This window comes from Physeter macrocephalus, chromosome 1 (genome assembly GCF_002837175.3).
Source record: "Physeter macrocephalus isolate SW-GA chromosome 1, ASM283717v5, whole genome shotgun sequence".
NCBI classification, from domain to species: Eukaryota; Metazoa; Chordata; class Mammalia; order Artiodactyla; family Physeteridae; genus Physeter; species Physeter macrocephalus.
The window spans coordinates 104,400,919-104,422,865 of record NC_041214.2 but is presented as its reverse complement, the minus strand read 5'-3'; the positions used below and the strand labels follow the sequence as shown (position 1 = coordinate 104,422,865).

Genomic DNA, 21,947 nt, shown 5'->3' with positions numbered 1-21,947 from the left:
AGTCACACCCAGTTACAGCCCACACATCCAGCTGAGGTAAGTGAGGCTGGCTCAGTTTAAGAGCGTGTCTGAGGAGAAACTGTAAACTGAAGTCAGGGGCTGGTTATAATCCATCAGTATAATGCTTTGCCTTAACTGCTCATCCATGCAGCTGACTTTAGAGTGGGTGATAGTGGATGATCGCAAGGGTAAAAGCACTACAGTTGGTCCACATTCACCTGTGAACACTGCAGAGTCAAAAATACCAGCCAAAAGGAAAATGGTTCTGTAAACTGACTTTCACTGACTTTCTTTAAAAACAAGTTGGAATTAACTTTAACTCCAGATGAGATGAAAATATGTCTACCTATAAAGACGACTGGTTTGACTAACTTTACTTGCTTGATAAATAAATAAATAAATAAGTAAGTAAGTAAAATTAGGTAGTTGAAGTTCATGAAAGAACAAGTTGAGGATCAGAATCCAAGGACACAGGGATGTTTACACTGCTGGATTAACCCTTCAGATCTCAGGAAAGAATCCTTTACTGCTTACAGGAGGAGGGGACTGCAGTCTTTAGAACCAGATTCATTTGTTACACTAAAAACTAGTTTAACCGACATTTTCTAAATCACATAGCTCTAAAGTAGGAAATAATAGCTTGAACCAACTTTTTTCTTTCCCCACCCACTCCCCCCCTCCTTTTTCATTTAAGAATGTAGCCTATTCATCTGCACTTCCCTGGAGCCCTTCTGCTTTTGCCATAAGAAAACAACAATTTTTAAAAGTTCATTTTTATTGTTTAAAAAAGTTTTCTGTTACAGGTTAGTTGTCTAATAAATTACTTTTGTCTAGAACTTAATTTGAAGTAAGTAGGGAAAAGATCTCATTATCCATTTCCCTAGTGGTAATGCTGAAGCCAAAAATGACGAAGAGCCTACTCAAGTAATTAAATTTATGAGCAGAGTCCCTAAATTATTTTACTGATTTTCTCAAAATAGTAACTTATACACATTGGGGCTGATTCCCTGGTCAGACAATTAGAAGTTTAAGTGTCATGATTTGATTAAAAAACAAAACAAAAATCCTCTCTTTAGCATTTAGGTCCAGAATTGTCTTCTCCTATAATAAGACATCAAATAGTCATATTACTATTTTAAATCTTTATTATGTGTCAGGGCCTTTCCATATGTTACCTTAGTTCAACTCTCATAATCACTCTGAAAATAGGTGTTATGAGTCTCATACAAAGAGGAAACTGAGGCTTAGAGAAGTTAAATGACAAAGCTACACAGTCGGTCAATGGTTGATGCCAGGGACTTCCCTGGTGGCACAGTGGTTAAGAATCCGCCTGCCAATGCAGGGGACACAGGTTCGAGCCCTGGTCCAGGAAGATCACACATGCCACAGAGCAACTAAGCCTGAGCACCACAACTACTGAGCCTGTGCTCTAGAGCCCGTGAGCCACAACTACTGAGCCCACATGCCACAACTACTGAAGCTCATGAGCCTAGAGCCCGTGCTCCACAACAGGAGAAGCCAGCGCAATGAGAAGCCCACGTACCACAATGAAGAGTAGCCTGGCTCGCTGCAACTAGAGAAAGCCCGCGTGCAGCAATGAAGACCTAATGCAGCCAAAGATAAATAAATAAATTAATTAATTAATTAAATTTTTAAAAAAATGATCAATGCCAGATTTACATCTAAATTCTACATCCAGGTCTTCTGAGAACAAGACTCTTCTTTCTGCCACACAAACTGTCCCCTCTGTCACTGCAGTGTCAGGTATGGGATATGCAGGCATCAGATAGGCAGCAGAGCACACAACAAGACCTCTTCCCAAAAATGTAATATAGCCAATCTTATGGTAGACATTGGTTCCACAAGAAAAGGTCAGAAGTTAGGGAGCTGGGTGATTTTATCTGAGAAAATAGAGCCAAACCAGGACATAATCAAGAACAGTTCCTAGTTGTACTGATTTAAAGAAAAGTCTCAAACCCAACTTGCTCCACCTCAACAGGGCACTTTAATTTTAATTTTTAATTTTTTTGAAATCTAGTTGATTGACAATGTTGTGTTAGTTTCAGGTGTATAGCAAAGTGACTCAAATTCAGATTTTTTTTCCATTATAGTTTATTACAAGATATTGAATATAGTTCCCTGTGTTATACAGTAAGTCCTTGTTGGTTATCTACATTATATGTAGTACTGTGTATCTGTTAATCCAAAACTCTCAATTTCTCTCTCCCCCTTTCCCCCTTTGGTAACCATAAGATTGTTTTCTATGTCTGTGAATCTATTTCTGTTTTGTAAATAAGTTCACATGTATCATTTTTTAGATTCCACAAATAAGTGATATCATATGATATTTGTCTTTGTCTGACTTACTTCACTTAGTACGATAATCTCTAGGTCCATCCATGCTGCTGCAGATGGCATTATTTCATTCTTTTTATGGCTGAGTAATATTCCATTGTATGTATGTACCACATCTTCTTTATCCATTCATTGATGGAAACTTAGGTTTCTTCCATGTCTTGGCTATTGTATGAACATTGGGGTGCATGTATCATTTCGAATTATAGTTCTCATCTTTTCTGGATATATGCCCAGGAGTGGGATTGCTGGATCATATAGTAATACTATTTTTAGTTTTTTAAGGAACCTCCATACTGTTCTCCATAGTGGCTGCACCAATTTACATTCCCACCAACAGTGTAGGAGGGTTCCCTTTTCTCCACTCCCTATGCAGCATTTGTTATTTGTACACATTTTGATGATGGCTATTCTAACTGGTGTGAGGTGATACCTCATTGTAGCTTTGATGTGCATTTCTCTAATAATTAGCAATGTTGAGCATATTTTCATGTGCCTGTCGGCCATCTCTATGCCTTCTTTGGAGAAATATCTATTTAGGTCTTCTGTCCATTTTCTGATTGGGTTGTTTGTTTGGTTGATATTGAGTTGTATGAGCTGTTTGTATATTTTGGAAATTAAGCCCTTGTTGGTTGCATTGTTTGCAAATATTTTCTCCCAATCTGTAGGTTGACTTTTCATTTTGTTCATGGTTTCCTTTGCTATGCAAAAGCTTTTAAGTTTAATTAGGTCTCATTTGTTTATTTTTGCTTTTATTTCTTTTGCCTTGGGAGACTGACCAAGAAAACACTGCTACGATTTATGTCAGAGAATGTCTTGCCTATATTCTCTTCTAGGAGTTTTATGGTGTCATGTCTTATATTTAAGTATTTAAACCAATTTCAGATTATTTTTTGTGTATGGTATGAGGGAATGTACTAACTTCATTGATTTACATGTGGCTATCCAGCTTTCCCAACACCCCTTGCTGAAGAGACTGTCTTTTTTCCGCTGTATATTCCTGCCTCTTTTGTCGAAGATTAATTGACTGAAGGTGTGTGGGTTTATTTCTGGGCTCTCTATTCTCATATGTCTGTTTTTATGCCAATACCATGCTGTTTTGATTACCATAGTTTTGTAGTATTGTAACAGGGCACTTTTTAAAATGAAACAGCCCTATTTCTCATAAAGAGAAAATATGGACAATGCACATATTTGGAAAGTGCTTCACTGAGTAAGTAAAGCAGTCCTTGGGGTTGACCCATCCATGAAACAATGTGAGGGTTCATGCCGATATTGTTGGCTTATGGTCAGATCTATCCATAAAGTACAAGTATGCCTTCTGGTTTTAGACAGGGGAAGAAATAAACTGCCTTTGGCCTGTTTCTCTAGCATAGTTCCAGCTCTTGTTTTTCAAACCAGAGTTAGTAACCAAGTCCTATTTGTCTTGAAAGGTTTTTTTGTTTGTTTTTGTTTGTTTGTTTTTGACAAGAGCTTTTAAGCTCACATTTTCTTCCCCACAATACTGTCAGCACCTCGGATCCTTCCCTTTGCCTTCTTCTCTGCACAGAAGGAATGGACCTTCTCAGTCATCACTGCAGCCCTCCACTTCCTTGGAGAGCCTGTATTCCCTGATATAGTTTTAGTTTATTATATAAGATTTTGTTCTTGGGACTTCCCTGGTGGAGCAGTGGATAGGACCCCGCGCTCCCAAGGCAGGGGAGCCAGGTTCAATCCCTGATCGGGGAACTAGATGCCACATGCATGCCGCGACTAAGAGTTTGCATGCCACAGCTAAGGAGCCCGCCCGCCGCAACTAAGACCTGACGCAACCAAATAAAAAAAAAAAGAACTCAATTTTGAAAGGTATTACCTAACCAGATGGGAACTATATATATATTAAAAAAAGCGATTTTGTTCTTAATTTTACCTACTCACTTTGGCTTAAGATTGATTGATGCTGTCAAAGAGGTGGGTAGTGAGAGTAAACTGGAAAATAACTTGGTGGGAGAAAAAATGCCACTGCCTGTGACTAGATTCATTGAGCACTCTTGATGTTGTAGAAAAACTGTTTTCCTACCCATGTGCCACCATTGGTCATGGCTCTAGGGTTGAGAATCCCGTCCACACACATATAGGCAGTGACACAGAAGGCGTCACCATTGATTGAATCATATAAAATGCTGCCTTTTGTGAGTCACAGATGTCTGTCCACAAAATTCAGAACTAATAAAAGTCCTGCCAGCGTCAAAACTATGCCCCAGGGAATTACATGGCCATGCGTGTGAGCACGTATGTGGGTGTATGTTAGCGCACTGAGAGCGGGTTAAAACAGATTGAAGTTAAACTCAGGTAATACCAGTTTCTGTTTGCTTTTCAAAGTACTCGACACATTGGCAATGGTAACGTCAATAAAGCCGAAGTTCCCGAGTTAAAAGTTCAGTTTTGAAGTGTTTTATTAACAGACAGTTTAATAAAATCATGGGGATTTGTAAGCTGGTCCTGTAGTTCAGCACCTCTTTTTTTCCAGTTCGCTTCCATCAACCCTCTTTGTTTTCTGTCTATGCTTCCCCTATTTGCCCTGCCCCTTTCCCCATGGCTTTTCACCTTTTGTAACCTTTGTAACCTCCCTTCTTCCATCTCTCCTTCCTTGATTTCTTTCCTTGTTTTCTCTGTTCTCCTTCATCCTTTTTTTTTCTTCTTCACAGTTTTTCTCTCACAATCCAAATTTCTCCTCTCTCTCAACTTTATGTGAATTGCAGCCAAGTGAGAGAATCCATTATACTAAAATACAACTCTTCAATCTTCTGCCACAAAGTTTTGGGTCAGTGACTAAAGTTTAGAGTGGGAAGGAAAAAAATAACAATTTCATTATTTGTAAAGAAAATTCTTTACAACGGAGAGAATATTCAAGTCCAAAAAATATGAACCTAAACATGCGTATTTTAATCTCTCACAAAATTATAAAATTTCTCCTTCAATTAGAGAGATCTTTGAAAATTTTATCATATTTCCAAGACATCTGTATATCCTTTTCTCCCCATCCTTTTTTGTACTTAATTACTAGTGACTATTTATACTTTATTTTAGTACTTAATTCATAAGCACACATAATTGCCTGGGCACTTATTTCATCTTTTTTTAAAGACATAAACATTTTAAGGATAGGGACGGAGACTCAGTCCAACAAAATAGTAAATAATAAATATTATTCTTTACTTGCTTATACTGAGTGCTAAGTGCTTTACTTGCAGAATCCCATTCCTAAGTATTTTTGAGCTTGTGGCAGGACTGTACTGCTAATCTCCATCTCCAGTACAAACTTCAGTATCACCCAGCACCTAAGGGAAATAGCTAGATGAGGGCCTATCCTGTGAATCTGCCAGACTTTTAGTGTCTTTTAGTGTCCCCATCGAATCCTTCATAGACATTGAAGGTTACATGAGGGAAGGAGTTTACAGTTGCAGCCATCCAGGGATGACAAGCTCATGATAGTTGAGTGCCCCGGTCTATGCTCTTTTTTAAATTTTTTTTTCCCTGTTTCTTAGTGAGGCTCTGTGACAACACACCTGTTGGATTCTCTGACACCTTCTGACACACAGCACTCCCCTTCTGAGTCCTGGTTTTGATCAAGTTGAGAAATAAACCAGAGTTGATTACGTAAAGCAACCCATTTCCTTTATCACTGAGAGGCTAACTAGGAAAATGTAGCATAGTATAAGTACGTACAGGGCCAGGTGACGGGACCCCAGAATTGGGCGAATTTCATATACGATTTCAGGTTGCAGAACCAGAACAGCAAGTTCTGAGAAAGGGCAGCTCATTCTCAAGAAGAAAAAGGAAGAATAAGCTGGACATGCGAAGTTATGTCTCTTGGATTTACCAAGAGGGAGCTCTAAATGAGACCCCTCTGCATGGGAGAAAAAGGAATCTGCCATCAGACTCTGCCCTTTCATTCTGCGTCTTAAGTTGCACATCAGGCTTTCTGATCTTTTCAGTGTATAGGTTCCTACCACAAGTAGGAACAGTTATGAGTATAGTATATAGACCATTTCACAGTCATGAGCATAATATATAGACTATTCAGTCATTTCCCCATTATCAAATTTAAAGACTCTTTTTCAAACTCCCCTGGGCGATGGCAATATAGGAAGTCTTTCCACTTCTAATTATATAGCTTCCCTCACTTCCACACTGCCTATCAGCCCGTGATGGGCACTCATCTCTTTGTGCTCATCATTTTTATTGGAATAAAATACATTTTTATTCCAATAAAATACATTTTTATTTGTTTTGCTTTAATTATTGGCCAGGTCTATTTTGACTTCCCTTTCACTTATTTCTGTCTGTCTCAGTTCAGACAGAAATAAGTCTCAGCATGTAAATTCCTTGACAGTAGTAGGGGCTGTGCCCACTTAGCATATTCTGTATGCTTCCAATGATATAATATCATACAGAGAAAGAAATTTTCAGTTAAGGACCTATTTGTTATGAATATATTCCAGTTCAAAATATTAGAGCTGAAAGAGAGCATATGATCCAGCCTTGTTTTGCAGAGTGTAAAATGGAGATGCAGGAGTAAGAAGTGACTCTGGACCTCTGATCCTCTGGACTTGCATGGGGAGAGTTGTGATCTCAAATCTCTCCACACTCTTAAGTGTCTGCCTTATTTCTGCCATACAGACTTTTCTGCAAAGGATATTCCAGAAATGTTTAGATAATAGGACGAAGCTTGACAGGTCCTATTACAACTGACTGTGATACAGCATGAAAGCAAGGAGGGTATATAGGGAGTTGGAAAGGAAGAGAGGAAGATTTTTTTTACAGCTTATGATTATAAAGTTTAAAACTAACCTGGCTGATACTGCCTACATTAAAACACACACACACACACACACACACACACATATTTAAAAACCAAAAGAATAATAAAACTCAGGGTTCGGTTTCAATCCCCAGCAGTATTATCTAGGCTTACAAACACAAAACTCTGATCTTGCTCTCACTAACTTTCAAGGTTGATAAGGCAGAATGAAAAAGGGAGGGGAAATTTCTCAAGCAGAGAGGATAATAGCATGCCCTTCTATATTACTTTCATTTTATTTCCAGCCCTGCCACTGACTTACTATGTGACCTTGAGTGAGTCATTTCATCTCCATGTATCAATCTTCTCATTTGTGAAGTAGGATAATAAATACTGCTTTCTGTCTCTCTCATGGGTGATGTTATTATCACCACCAATTAATATTTATTGGGTGCCTGTTGGGCGCATAATGCTGAGGTAGGAACTTTGTTCTGGGAGGTGGGGGGAAGAAGAGATGGAACATTTTCCATGAGCAAAGAGATGGAAGATTTACAAAAGACAGAATTATTAGAGCTTAAAATAGCTATGGATTATATTTTAAAGCATGCCTCTCTGCTAAGATTTATGAATAGCATTTTTTTCTTAGTTATTGTACAATGCACCAGGATAATTATGGTACAGAATATTGGTTTTACTTTTGGATGATTCCAAGTAACACTATTTTAAGCAATTACTGTAATTTCTTATGTGGTTGTAGATTATATTCTAAACATAGTTTTTTTAGAAATATTTATTAGATATTGATGGTATTGGGTCTACTTGCCTAGCCACTACCTTTGTTTCCCTTTTTTTAACAGAAAAAATCTACATTAAACATGTAACACTGTAACTGACACATTTTCTTCAAAAAGAATGAAGAGAAATTTGAAAAGTCACCTATTAACAAATCCCAGGTAAAACCAAAATTTTGATGCTGGTTCATCCACAGAAATCAGCCCAAATGAATGAGAGTTTCCTGTTCTCTCCAAATCAATCCTGTCTTCCCATTGCTGCTGTCACTTACCTGATTCTGGTCCTACTAATCTCTCATCTGGACTATTCGAAGAGCATCCAACTTTGTATCTCTCACTCTGCTCTCTTCCTTTTACCACCTGTCCTCCACAACACGGACAAAGGACTTTGCAAAGGTTAATCTGTGAATAGATAAACAAAATGTTGGCATATACATACACAATATTATTCAGCCTTAGAAAGGAATGAAATGCTGGCCTATGCTACAACATGGGTAAACCTTGTAGATGTTATGCTAAGTGAAGTAAGTCAGACACAAAAGGACAAAGGTTGCATGGCTCCTCTTACTTGTGGTACCTAGAATAAGCAAATTCATAGAGACAGAAAGTAAATGGTGGTTACAAGGGCCTGGGGAAGAGGGTAATGGGAGTTATTGTTTAAAGGGTACAGAGTTTCTACTGGGGATGATGAAGTCTAGAGATAGTGGTGATGGTTGCACAGCACTGTGAATATATTTGATGTCACTGAATTGTACAATAAAAAATGGTTCAGAGAAGCAAGAAGAACTACAATCCTGCAGACTGTGGAACAAAAACCACATTCATAGAAAGATAGACAAGATGAAAAGGCAGAGGGCTATGTACCAGATGAAGGAACAAGATAAAACCCCAGAAAAATAGTTCAAATGGTAAGTTTTATGTTATGTATATTTTATCACAATAAAACAACAATTTTAAAAGTATATCTATCCTATCATTTTTCTTGTTCAGAAATGATAATTATTTATAAAGTCCAAACTCCTTGGTATGATGGCAATAATCATTCCGAATGGAGCTCCAGCTTATCTTTCCAACATTATCTCTGACACATCTACACCACAAACAACCCTATCTTTCAATCACATTGGCAAAGCGAGGGTCATTGAACATGTGCCTTACTCTGCCCCTCTGTTCCTCGGCCCTCCAAGCTTCTTCAGCCTGACATGTATGCTCTTTGCTTCCACTCCCTTCCTCCTGGTTGTGGAAACTTTACATCCTCTGAAGGTGAACTCAAAACCAACTTCTCTGTGAGGCCTTCCTGCCAATATTGGAATTAATCACTCCCCCTTCAGATATCTAGTCACAATATATCTTTTTATAATTATTTTAAAACTCTGAATATAATGTGAGTTCCTTAGTGGCAAGGATTATTTATTGTTTGTCTTTCCATGCAATGATGATTATCAGAGTAGGAACTAGGGTGAGGCAAGTGAAGGTCTTATGGCACAAAATTTGTATAACCTTAAGAGTTAATTCCTTCTTTTTTGTATTTTTTTAATTGAGGTATGATTCATTTACAATGCTGCATTAGTTTCAAGTGTACAGCAAAGTGATTCAGTTATACATATATATATTCTTTTTCAAATTCTTTTCCATTATAGCTTATTACAAGCTACTGAGTAGAGTTCCCTGTGCTAAACAGTAGGTCCTTGTTGTTTTATCTCTCTGCCCCTCCATCCCCCCTGCTATCTCCTTTGGTAACCATAAGTTCATTTTCTACGTGAGAATTCCTTCTTATATTTTATGCCCTACTGACCTCACTTACTTCATCCTAGTTTCAACTCTGGTGATTAACAGTTTACCTTGACATTTGTTAGTGCTTATAATGCATTTGTATTAGTTATCTACTACAGCATAACTAATTTCCCCATACCTTAGCAGCTTAAAACAATAAACACTTATTATTTCACAGTCTCTAAGGGTCAGCAATTTGGAAGTGTCTTAGGTTCTGACTTAGGATCTCTCATGAGGTTGCAGTAAAGACATTAATGGGGGCTGTAGTCTTCTTTAGGTTTGACTGGAGCAAAAGCATCAGATTCCCAGGTGGTTCACTTACATGACTGTTGGTGGGACACTTCAGTTCTTTGACATGGGGGCCTCTCCCTCAGGGCTGCTTGAGTGCCCTCACACATGGCAGCTGACTGCCTTTAGAGCAAGTGATCCAAGAGCGGGGCATGGCAGGAGCTGTAATGTCTTTTATGTTTTAGCCACAGAAATCACACACTGTCATTGCCTCAGTATCCTGTGGTTATACATGTCAACCCTACTAAGTGAAAGAGGGGACAACACAGGATAGGAATACTAGGAGGCAGCGATCTTTGGGGATCATCTTAGAGGATAGCTTCCACAGACATGCTAGTTTGATTATATTGATTAGATTACCTAGCAGCGGGTCAGTATTACTTCTGGCATCTGTTACTATTATCTTCTGAAGTTGACGTTTGCTTTTTATTTTTAAATCATTGAATAAATAAAATTGCTAACTTTTTATAAATAGACAATACATCTGAGTCATTCTCCTTTTTTCTTTTTTTTTTAAAATTTATTTATTTTCTTATTTATTTTTGGCTGCATTGGGTCTTTGTTGCTGCATGCAGGCTTTCTCTAGTTGCAGCGAGCGGGGGCTACTCTTCATTGCGGTGCATGGGCTTCTCATTACAGTGGCTTCTCTTGTTGCGGACCATGGACTCTAGGTCCGCGGGCTTCAGTAGTTGTGGCACGCAGGCTCAGTAGTTGTGGTGCACAGGCTTAGCTGCTTCGCAGCTTGTGGGATCTTCCCGAACCACAGCTTGAACCCATGTCCTCTGCATTGGCAGGCGGATTCTTAACCACTGCACCACCAGGGAAGTCCCCTGAGTCATTTTTCAATCCTCCATTAGTAGTACAGTGTTTTTCACCCAGAGGCAGCTTGATTGATGTATAATATCCAGAGAGGCTGTCATTTTCAATATCTGTTTAGAACTAGAGCTGACTAGATTGACAAATTAAACTAGAAATAATAGAGCTGATAACTAGAATGCTGCTTAGAGCTCAAGGCCAAGCTTGGGAAAGCATGAGATCATAAGGAATGTGTAAAGAATGATTTCCTTTTTTCTGTAAATACAAAATATTTTTATAATTATTGTTACTGTTATCTGGCCGCAAGCACTCCTCTCTCTTAGTAATAATATAGTGCAGTGGCTCTGAAGAGAGAATTCCACCTCCCTTCCCACTAGCTCTGTAGCCTTGAACATATTATGTAACTTTTCTGTGCCTTAGTTTCCTTGTCTACATAATAAAGTAGACAGTACCACTTCTTAGGTTTGTTGTGAGTATTAAATAAGGTAATTCAGGTAAAACATTCAGCATAATGCTCAATAAATGTTAACTTATTTATTTATTTATTTAAAATTCTAATCCAGCTACCTCTAACCATTGTTTTCAGACATTGGTCTTTAGATTCCTAATGTCATACCTTTGCTCACATCATTCTTTCAGCTTCAAATTAAAAGACTTGCCCCTTCTCCCATTATGCTAAATATATTATTTTCTCCAAGGAATAGGCTAAGCAATTTCCCTGACCATGAAAATGTCTGCTTGTGCTCCAGTGCTCCAATGCTTCATATCAACACCTTCTCCTAATCTCCCTTAGCACAATCAAATCCTATGTTGCCTTGTTTTATTTTGTATCTTGGACCCTTCATCCCCTCTGCTATAGAAGGGAGGTTTCATATCTTAGAGCAAACTCACTGTAACCCTGATCTATAAAGATTATTGGTCAATGAAGGCTTATTAATGATGAAGATGTAGAGTGTCTAATGTAACATTACTTACAATTAGATTCTTAATAAATGCTTCTTTATCACAAGCAATGAACAGATTATATTGTTATCATGAATAAGTCAGGAGTATGTTCTTCCTTTATATTGATTCAAGTTACAACTCTGAACATGATTGCAGTTTTTTTAAGAATGAAAGCACAATATAGACTGTTAAAATTTCAAGATCCTAAAGATGTATGGGTTTTAAAAATTATTTTTTTTCTTAATTCTAGAGTGGGAAGAAGATAGAAAATGCAAGCCTGTTTGATTTAAAGAAGGCTCTATCAGTGTTAACAATTTTAACTACAGTGTCAGATTTGGGTCAGTCTACTTCAAAATGAAAGATATGTTCTAATTTGGAAGGCTAGGAAAGCAAGAATAAGATTGTAGACTTCCAGGTTTGAACCAAGTGGTTTATATCTATTAATGTATCCAATCCTTATAGTAAGGCTGTTATTGTCTTACTGTGTTATTATTGTTTTTATTATTATTGTACCCTTTACAGACAAGAAATCTAGAGCTCAGAGAAACTAAGCAACTTGCCTAAAAAAGTGACAGAGCTGAAATTTGAATTTAAGTCTGCAGGCTCCCATGCGTGAACAGAAACTCTGAAAATCTTCTCCACCACCACAAAGCACTGTTTTTCATGCTGTACGATATGCAGGTCACATAGGGTTGTGACAGTACGATGATGCCAAAGGACTGAGGAGCAGCCTTCTCCCCCAGGGCATAGCTTTTCCAGAGTTTCCTTCTCAGTTGTCCATCCTCCCAAAGACCACAGCTGCTTTAAAAGGACACAGTTTCTTTAAGAGGAAACACTGAAATGTAAAACATTGCCTTAAGAGATGCTGTGCTTTTGGACTCAATTACAGGAGCGTTGGGAGCACCATTTTTATTGGAGGACCCATCAAACCAGTTCCTACATCTCAAAAGACACATATATTTTCAGGATTACTGGAACCCAGATCACAGTCCAAATACATGGGGAAACACGCTGGCTGATCAGGTATTTGCATTAGAAATAAATGGCCTTTCACCATCTCTTCTTTTATTTTATTTTTTTTTATTTAATTTTTTTATTTTTTAAACTTTTTATTTTATATTGGAGTACAGTTGATTAACAATGTTGTTAGTTTCAGGTGTACAACAGAGTGATTCAGTTATACATACACACCATCTCTCTTTTTAAATAGGCATGGCTTCAGCTGGCATTAACATCCCACCAGCCCAATTCCTATTTTTTCTCTCTAGCTGCCCTGAGCTATATCTGCTCTTCCCTCCCCATGAAGTGGCTTTCGTCTGGTAAATTCCACCTCCTCTATCAAGATTAAGATCAAATGTCCCTCCTTTCTGAAGCTTTTTCCTTCTTCCCAGGAAGGCATTTGTCCTTCCTTTTTCTCTCCCCTTTGCAGGCTGTTCACATGTGAATAGTTCTCAAATGTCACCCTGGAATTATTTGTCTTGTGTACCCAATCTCCCTAGCTAGACTACAAAGGTAAGGTGCTTGTCTTATCCATCAAGGTCATTATTCTCAAGTTTCAGTGAATTAATTATTACATGTTTGGGTAGGTAGATGGATGGATCATGATCACATTTCAGTTCCCCCTTAGCTGTTCAGTAACTAATTTTCCTCCATGATAATTATCTAAGCCTTTAATGTCATTCCTTCATTTGCTTGCTTCTTGTACATTTTCATATGTACTTATATTCTCACCCCAAGAGAAATAAAGAAGAAACTTTCATTAGCCAGTTTTATTTCATGCTTACCTTTTTGATGGAAGATGACATTGAAACTCTGGGTCAAATGAAACTGCTGAATTATCTGAGAATTTCAATTATTCATGATTTCCCTCTACAATTTAGCAAATTAGAAAACAAAAATGTATAATTAATAAATTAATTAATTCCTTCACTTATTTTTCTTTCTTTTAACATGTATCAGGCTCTCACTATCACCAGGCATGAGGGTTGTATAATGTCATAAAGAAATTGAAGTCCTTGTTCTTCTGGGACCTGGGTCCTATCCTTATTCTGCTTGGCTGGGTTTTAGCTCATCCACTAGGATCAGTTTCTGCTTAGCATTTGTTGATGAAAAACACCAGCTTGAATAATGCATTTAGCTTTATACCTGTTTTTCTCCAACAGGCATCATGTAGAAGTATTAAAACAAGATATTTGTTTATTCGGCAAATTAAATAATTACATAAGCTGGTAGACTGTGTCTTCTTTATGGAATATTGAAATTTTCAAGTACACTCCTGCCTATAATTGTAGACCATTGCTGTAATCAACTGACAGATACCATAATGTAACAAGACCCTACTACATTTGTTCATACTGTGGCCCCTCACATACTGCAAACATTTGAGCACTGAAGTAAACAGGTCACTAAAAGTGTGAAAACCAAACCTTACTCGGTATTATTCTTCCACTCTATTTCTCTCAGTCTTTTGAGAATACCTGCATGATAATCGAATAAATGATGCAACGTGTGTTCCAAATAATCAGAGATAGTGACTTGAGTTTCGTTTTGTTGCAGGCTCATGAAACATGGACTGCTTTGAAAACAACAGCACAGTATTATCTGAATGTGAATACTTTCACCCTTGACATGTCTACTGCCCAGTAAATGTGCTTTGCTGGTTAAACCAGGATAGCAAGAATAGAGGGAGCCAAAAAGTGGCGATGTACCCAAACAACCAGCTTTGGAGACCTGAGGGCAAATCCATACCGTCTACTAGGTTATTTATTATGTCTGCCTCATGGAGCTGTTGAAAGGAGTAAATACGAAAATCCACATATAGACCTAGAATTAGAAGTTCTCAATAAATGGTAGGTCTTAAAATGAGAACTAAAATAGAGACTGTAGTAATAACATTTACCAAAAAGGGGCTTTTGTGGGAAAAGGAACTATAAAACAAAACAGTTGTGTCATTAAAACTGTCCAAAAAGAAAAAAAACCTCTCTGTTTGTAGCTCCTGCTTTCTATTGCCTCTTCTTTGGGAGAGTTAGTTCACTTTTAATTCAAGGAAGGAAATGGGATCTCTCAAGTGGAGCTCATCCTCTCCTCTTTTCTTCAATACTTGTCATTTCCTAAAGCCAGTCTATTCCAAGACCATATTTTTGAAACTGTTTTTAATCAACGCTGTACTGCTGGACTTCCCTGGTGGCACAGTTGTTAAGAATCCACCTGCCAATGCAGGAGACACGGGTTCGAGCCCTGGTCCGGGAAGATCCCACATGCCGCGGAGCGGCTAAGCCGGTGCGCCACAACTACTGAAACCTGCGCGCCTAGATCCCATGCTCCGCAACAAAAGAAGCCACCGCAACGAGAAGCCCGCGCACCGCAACCAAGAGCAGCCCCCGCTCACCACAACTAGAGAAAGCCTACATGCAGCAATGAAGACCCAATGCAGCCAAAAGTAAATAAGTAAAATAAATAAGTTTAAAAAAAAAAAGCTGTATTGCTGTGGGCAATAATCAAATCTTAACTCATGCTGGGAAACAGATGATGATTAGGAATCCACTGGAAGCCACGTATCTGTAAAGACTTCCTTAGCAATTTTGTAAAATTTGTGCAAGTTTTGCATTCTGGTCCGTAATATATTTATGTTTGTTTCACTATGAAATCATTTTAAAGAAATCTCACACCCGTTATCAGTCACTCCCCAACCCCCCCATGCCCCAGCCCCTAGTAACCACTAATAAACTTTCTGTAGCTATAAAAAACTGAAAGAAATAACATTTTAAACTTACTGGCCATGTACTTTTATTAATCTTTCCAATAAAGCTGAAAAATTGACTCTACGGAAAACTGGACTACATTTATCCTATAGTTTCCCATATATCCATGGAATACTTCAGTACTCTAGCTTGAGAAGTACTGAGAGATGATATACCCAATCACCAAGACTGCCCCCCGTAATCACAGATAAGTGGACTTTTTGCCTTCAGAAGTCTATTTCTCTGTATATCTAGGTCGATTGGTCTCTGCAGGGATTTCTTTTGGTAAATAGAAGCATCCCCCATAGCTGGTCTTATGTGGTCTTAAAACAGTCTTAAGCAATTTTTCAGCAACAAAAATCAGATGCCAAGAAGCTGCACTGTAGACTTTGGCCCAGCACTTTCTTCTCCAAAAGGACACCAGCAGCTACTCAATAGTCTGCATTTCTTATCCCATCCCTTAGAGGTATTCTCAGTGAGAAATTTGAGGCTAATATATAATCTATTGTGTTAACTGTTATTCATCTCTAATACATATAAACGTAGATTTTTAAATCAAAACACAACTGAATGGACAAAAGAAAGAAAACGAATCATTTGGTTTTGCACTAAGAGACAAATTTGACAACAATAATATACATTTTGCTACCACAAAGTCCCACTCTTTGATTGTTTAATAAAAAATTAGAGAATGCCTATGTATTGGTCAGGGTTTCCCCAAGAGTTGGAATCAATAGAATGTGTATATAAATATAAACAGAATTATTTTAAAGAATTGACTCATGTTTACAGATACTGGCAAGTCTAAACTACAGGGTAGGTTAGCAGACTGGAGACGAGAGAAGAACCAACGTTGCAATTCAGGTCTAAAGGCCATTGGGCTAGAAAATCACAGAAGAGCCAATCTTGCAGTCTAAGTCCTCAGGCCATGTGCTGGTAGAATTCCCTCTTGCTCAGAAGAGGTTGGGCTGTTGTTCTATTCAGGCCTTCAACTGATTGGATGAGGCCTACCCACATTACAGAGGGCAATCTGCTCTACTCAAAGTCCACCAATTTAAGTGTTAATCTCATCCAAAAACACCCTTGCTGAAACACCCAGAATTATGTTTGACCACATATCTGGGCAGAGCGGCCCAGCTGAGTTGACACATAAAATTAACTACTACAATATATTTTAAGTTATTTAGATTGTCCACACACATTCACACACACACACTCACCGAGCTGTGATTGGAGCAACATATGGTGGGGAAAAAAAGAAAAAGACTTTCACCCATTCATTTTATTCAGTATACCACAAGAAAGAAGCTTGGTGGCTTGTGGGGCACTAATAATGGGAAATTATAAGTTAGCTGCCAAGTTGATTTTGATTTAGATAACACTAAGAAGCAATTCTGCAATTAGGTTGTTATCTGATCAAACAAGCATGGAAAGGCGGTTTCTTGTCTAAACAATTTTAAGAAATTATTAGAAATTAACAGGATGTCAGAAAACGAACAAACAAAACAAAGACAACCTAGGTCCACCTAAAATAATTTATGTAGAAATCTAGTAGTTAACTTCCACATAGCTGAGCAGGAAGAGGTGAGTACTCAGTTGTACAGATAGGATTTAAGAAAACCCAGGTAATACATATTTAGCATCTGCATACAAAATTGCCTTAGACTACAAGAACTCTGAATTCAGGGCTTAAAGATATTGATCATATTGAGGTACCAATTATCTGGCTGACTCACTTTAACTGATTATTTTCCCAGTGGTATGTGAATCGACATAGTGATTTTTTTTTGGTAGGGGTGGGGTAGTCCTTTATGTCTATATCTAATTTATAAATTGTATGTAAAATCTGCCTTTTTAAAGACTGAAGATTCTTTCAACATTTTTAAGAGACCAGAACAAACTAAAGTAATCTGGACAATATTAGGAAAAATAGAGAGGATCAGAGATGACACTTTTCCTCACTTACTTCCTGAGCCTCTACATGATCTCCATGGTTGGGTGTTTACATGTTCTACTGCAGCATTAAGAACATAACTGCTGTGGTGACTCTGAATTCTTCTAAGTAGAAGGTTTTCATTTTAAGGTCTAAAGGGAACCATGTTGATTTGCCCTCTTTGTCTGATTGATTAAATAGGCACAGTATTTAAGTGGAAGTGACTGATAATGATATTCCCACTAAATTCAGACTCCCCTGAGACTTCAGTGCAAATCTGAGGCTCACCAACTTCACTCTTATTACATAAACAGTATCTGTTAAGTTTTCCTTCATTTTTATAGAACCAGTCAACAAATATGCCAAAGATCAGACTGACCCTTTTAATGGTCTCTTGGACACTCTACCCTCTAGTATTGCTGTAACTCTGTTTCATAGTTCCCCAGTGGATGTTCCAATGCTAAACTGGTCCAAGGAAATAATTCCAAGTCTTCTTCCTCAATGCAATTCATGAGAAGCATGGTTCTAATATTGTTATATATCCTGCACAAAAACCTGTTGTTGTTTTAAAACTTTTGACTGATGAAGAGGGGAGGAAATAACATGTTTTTTTATTGACATAGACTTTGCTGTGTACTATACTAGACAGTTTATATACTTTATTATATTAAATTATAACATTCTGATAAGATAGGTCATGCAGATCCCATCTTAAAGAAAAAAAAAATAAGGCTTAGATATATTCCCCAGATAGAGCTAACTAGAGGTAGCTCTAAAATAGTAATTAGAATGTCTACATTTAAATACTGGCTTCACCATTGCTAGCTACGCCATCTTGTGGAATTAATTACCTCTCTGGGCCTCAGTTTCCTCTTCTGTAATATGGGATAATTGGACTTACTTAATGTGAGGAATACTTAAAATGATATACATAAAGCACTTAGAACACTGCCTGGCATGTAAATAAACACTCAAAAGTCAGCTATTCTTAAAAAAAAAAAAAGTTAGCTATTATTCTTACCTTGCTGAAGGTTTCATGACAGTTCATGCCCTTTTCACTGTATCACAATTTTGCTCCTGAATTCTGTTGCCCAGAACTCAAAGCTCCCCATGATCTCGCCCCTCTCCTATTATTTCCTTTACTCTCCTCAAATACTCTTGCTACTTTGCATCATTTATTGATTCATTTATTTACTTATTTAACAAACACCATGGCCATCTTTCTTTGGCCTAGTCAAGGTAGAGGTACAAAGAGGACTGAGACACACTCCCTTCTCCATAGAGCTTTAAATTCAGGAAGAGAGATAAGTATCCACTGTATTAACACAGATGAATTACAGAAACTCAATTTACAAATCATATGTGCACAGAGGATAGAAAGCTTACTCAGCCTGGGGGCATCAGGGAAAGCTTCACTGAGGAGATAGCTTTAGATTTAGGTTTCAAAGGACACGTAAGAATAACATGTATATGCCATCACTATAATGACAGCTTTTCTATGATACTGTATTTTATACTTATAGTATATATTTAAACTTATATTATTATAGTATAAATTTATACTATTACACTATTGTAGTATATGTGTTTTGTTTGTTTGTTTGTTTTTGTTTTTTTTGCGGTACGCGGGCCTCTCACTGTTGTGGCCTCTCCCGTTGCGGAGCGCAGGCTCCGGACGCGCAGGCTCAGCGGCCACGGCTCACGGGCCCAGCCGCTCCGCCGCATGTGGGATCTTCCCGGACGGGGGCACGAACCCGTGTCCCCTGCATCGGCAGGCAGACTCTCAACCACTGCGCCACCAGGGAAGCCCTATAAGTGTTTTAAGATCAAGATTTACATGAGATTTGTATTTGCAACTCCACCAATATCCAGGACGGTGCCTGGTATGCAGTGAGAATTTGATGAATCAATTGCTACTGTTAAGAAGCATGACTATCAGGGACGTAAGTAGTATTCACAAGAGTTTCCTGTTACCCTTTTGCTATAGACTGAACGTTTGTGACTCTCCCAAAATTCATATGTTGTATTCTAATCCCCAATGTAATGGGTTTGGAGGTGGGAACTTTGAGGTGATGAGGTCAGAGAGTGGAACTTTCATGAATGGGATTAGTGCCCTTATGAAAAAGACCCCAGAGATCTCCCTTTCCCTTTCTGCTATGTGAGGACACAACAAGATGGCCATCTAGGATCCAAGAAGCAGGCTCTCACCAGACACCAAATCTACTGGCACCTTGATTTTAAACTTCCCAGGCTCCAGAACTATGGGAAATAAATTTCCATTGTTTATGGTGTTCTGTTATAGTAGCACAAACGAACTAAGGCACCTTCTTGTATCAGTGGCCGGACAAACAAATAAGATGCAATATAATTTATCCAGTGAATCAATAAAGAACTGAGTAAGAACTCACTAACATTTTTTTTTCATTTCTAGCCTTTAGTTTCATCCACACAGCAGACCCAATCTCAAAAGACACCCATCCTCCTGTGCCAATTCATTATAATTTAAATAGAATAACTATGAATGAGGGTACTGTACATATAGAAAAATTAAAAATGAAGTTATTTATTTTCATGTATTGATTTTACTTATTCTATTTATTTTCTTCAAACTGATCTAGGACATCTTAGGCAACTGAACCAGCAGAGAATATATATATATATATATATATATATATATATATAATCTTCAATGATAGCGGCAGCCTGAATTAATTTTATTGAAAGTAATTTAGCATTGACTGGTTAAATATATAAACTACCCATCTGAAGCAGAGATATTGCCAGACTCCTTCAAATTAGAGACAAAAAACAAATCTTTGGAGATTACATCACAAATTGGAACTGTCTTGGATGGCAGTTCAAATGTAAAAATAAAAAATAAAATAAATTATCTAAATTCAAAATATTTTATGCCATCTATCACAGTGACAAAAGCAGCTGCATTTTCTCCTTCTGATCATAATGTTAGAAAACAAGCAAATTATTTTTTAGCAGACAGTTTCAGGAAAGGTATGCCTTCTTAGGCCTACCCTCTTTTACTCCATCAAAAGTATATTTTAAAAGGGGTTCTTTGATTATCTTTAATCCAGGCAGTAACTACAGAGAGGAGAAAAATGACTTGTAGTATAACTGAAATTTTAGAAACTTTAAATTTACCATACACAGCTCTCTGACATTTTTCCTGAGAGGCTTAAAGTTTAACTCCTAGTTCTGCCTCTTCCTTGAGGGATGGGAAGGATGTAGTCTGGTATTTAAGAATGTAATCTCTGGAGCCAGAGGCCTGGGGTCATGGTTCCTTGGCTAGCACTGTCTCCTTGGTCATGTCACTTATCCCCACTGTGGCTGAGTTTGCCATCTGTGAAACAGGAATGATAAGTGCACCGACCTCAGTGGGGTGGAGCAGGGCTTGCACGAGATGAGCTTCTTCTGGCACAAAATAGGCTTTCTACAAATTCTTGCTTGCAGTAATGGAATGCACGTATCTCCACTTTGTTTTCCAAAATAGATTTAACTATTAGGAAAATTCTTCATCTTATAAACACACAAGGGATACTTTCTTTTTTAAGCTATAAATATACCTGATTATGATAACAGTGTTGAAAACATTTCCGCTAAGGACCTCAGTCAAAAATTTTATCACCTGAATTTCTGCTTTTTAGTTCACAGACCAACATAGATCATTTTCCCTTAACGTACCATAAAATGGTTACCCAACTGATGACAAGCAGGAAGAAATTAAAACTCAGGGAGCTCCCAAGTGTGGGTATTTCCAAAACAACAGAGATTAATCTTTCTATTGTTCTGTTTTCTAAAGAATCTCAAACATTGACCCCATAGCTATACATTTGTGACTTGCTATATTTGAACCACTACAACTACTTTGTGTTGAGTGTCAGAGATGAATGGGAGCAGTCCCTGCTGTTAAGGATCTCAAGGGACTCAAGTGTAATGAGGGGTCTCCTTATGTGTAAGCTGGGGTGATGAAAGTGCCACAGTGGTAGTTATAGCAGCAAAAGGCTCTCGATGGCCTGGTGTCTGCCTGTACCTCTGATCTCATCCTGGGCTCCCACTCATGACATGTTCCAGTCACACTGGCCTTCACCATTATTGTAAAGCATGCCAAGTCTGGTCCAGCCTCAGAGACTTACACTTCCCTCTGCCTGGATTCTTTTCCCCATGAGGTTCACAACGTTGGCTTCTTCTTATCATTTAGATCTCAGCTCAAGTGTTTCTCCTCAGTGAAAGCATCCCTGACCAACTGGTCTTAAGTAGCTAACTGCATTAGTTTACAGACATAGTGGCTTCAACAATATGAATTTATTTTTTAACATCTTTATTGCAGTATAATTGCTTTACAATGGTGTGTTAGTTTCTCCTGTATAACAAAGTGAATCAGCTATACATATACATATATTCCCATATCCCCTCCCTCTTGCGTCTCCCTCCCACCCTCCCTATCCCACCCCTCTAGGTGGTCACAACGCACTGAGCTGATCTCCCTGTGCTATGCGGCTGCTTCCCAC

The 21,947-nt window shown here is 38.1% G+C and overlaps 2 protein-coding genes across 2 annotated transcripts in view; one reads left to right on the top strand and one right to left on the bottom strand.

Moving 5' to 3' along the window:
* MORC1 (MORC family CW-type zinc finger 1) overlaps positions 1 to 21,947 on the bottom strand; it is a 314,151-nt gene that overhangs the window by 225,908 nt on the left and 66,296 nt on the right. The window contains exon 3 of the mRNA XM_055085704.1: positions 8,202 to 8,331. The gene's annotated coding sequence lies outside the window, so the exon portion shown is untranslated. The remainder of the gene's footprint in view (positions 1 to 8,201; positions 8,332 to 21,947) is intronic.
* On the top strand, positions 146 to 14,397 carry C1H3orf85 (chromosome 1 C3orf85 homolog). Its single transcript, XM_024120323.1, has 3 exons — positions 146 to 267; positions 12,612 to 12,774; positions 14,308 to 14,397. The coding sequence occupies exons 1-3, from the start codon at positions 146 to 148 to the stop codon at positions 14,395 to 14,397; spliced, it is 375 nt and encodes a 124-aa protein (XP_023976091.1).

What these genes read in the sequence shown, in the direction of transcription:
- C1H3orf85 (XM_024120323.1), top strand. Translation starts at nt 146, where the DNA reads ATGCAGCTGACTTTAGAGTGGGTGATAGTGGATGATCGCAAGGGTAAA. An exon ending in GCCAAAAGGAAAATGGTTCT is followed by an intron (nt 268 to 12,611) that starts GTAAACTGACTT and finishes CATTGCCTTAAG; the next exon opens with AGATGCTGTGCTTTTGGACT. An exon ending in GAAACACGCTGGCTGATCAG is followed by an intron (nt 12,775 to 14,307) that starts GTATTTGCATTA and finishes GTTTTGTTGCAG; the next exon opens with GCTCATGAAACATGGACTGC.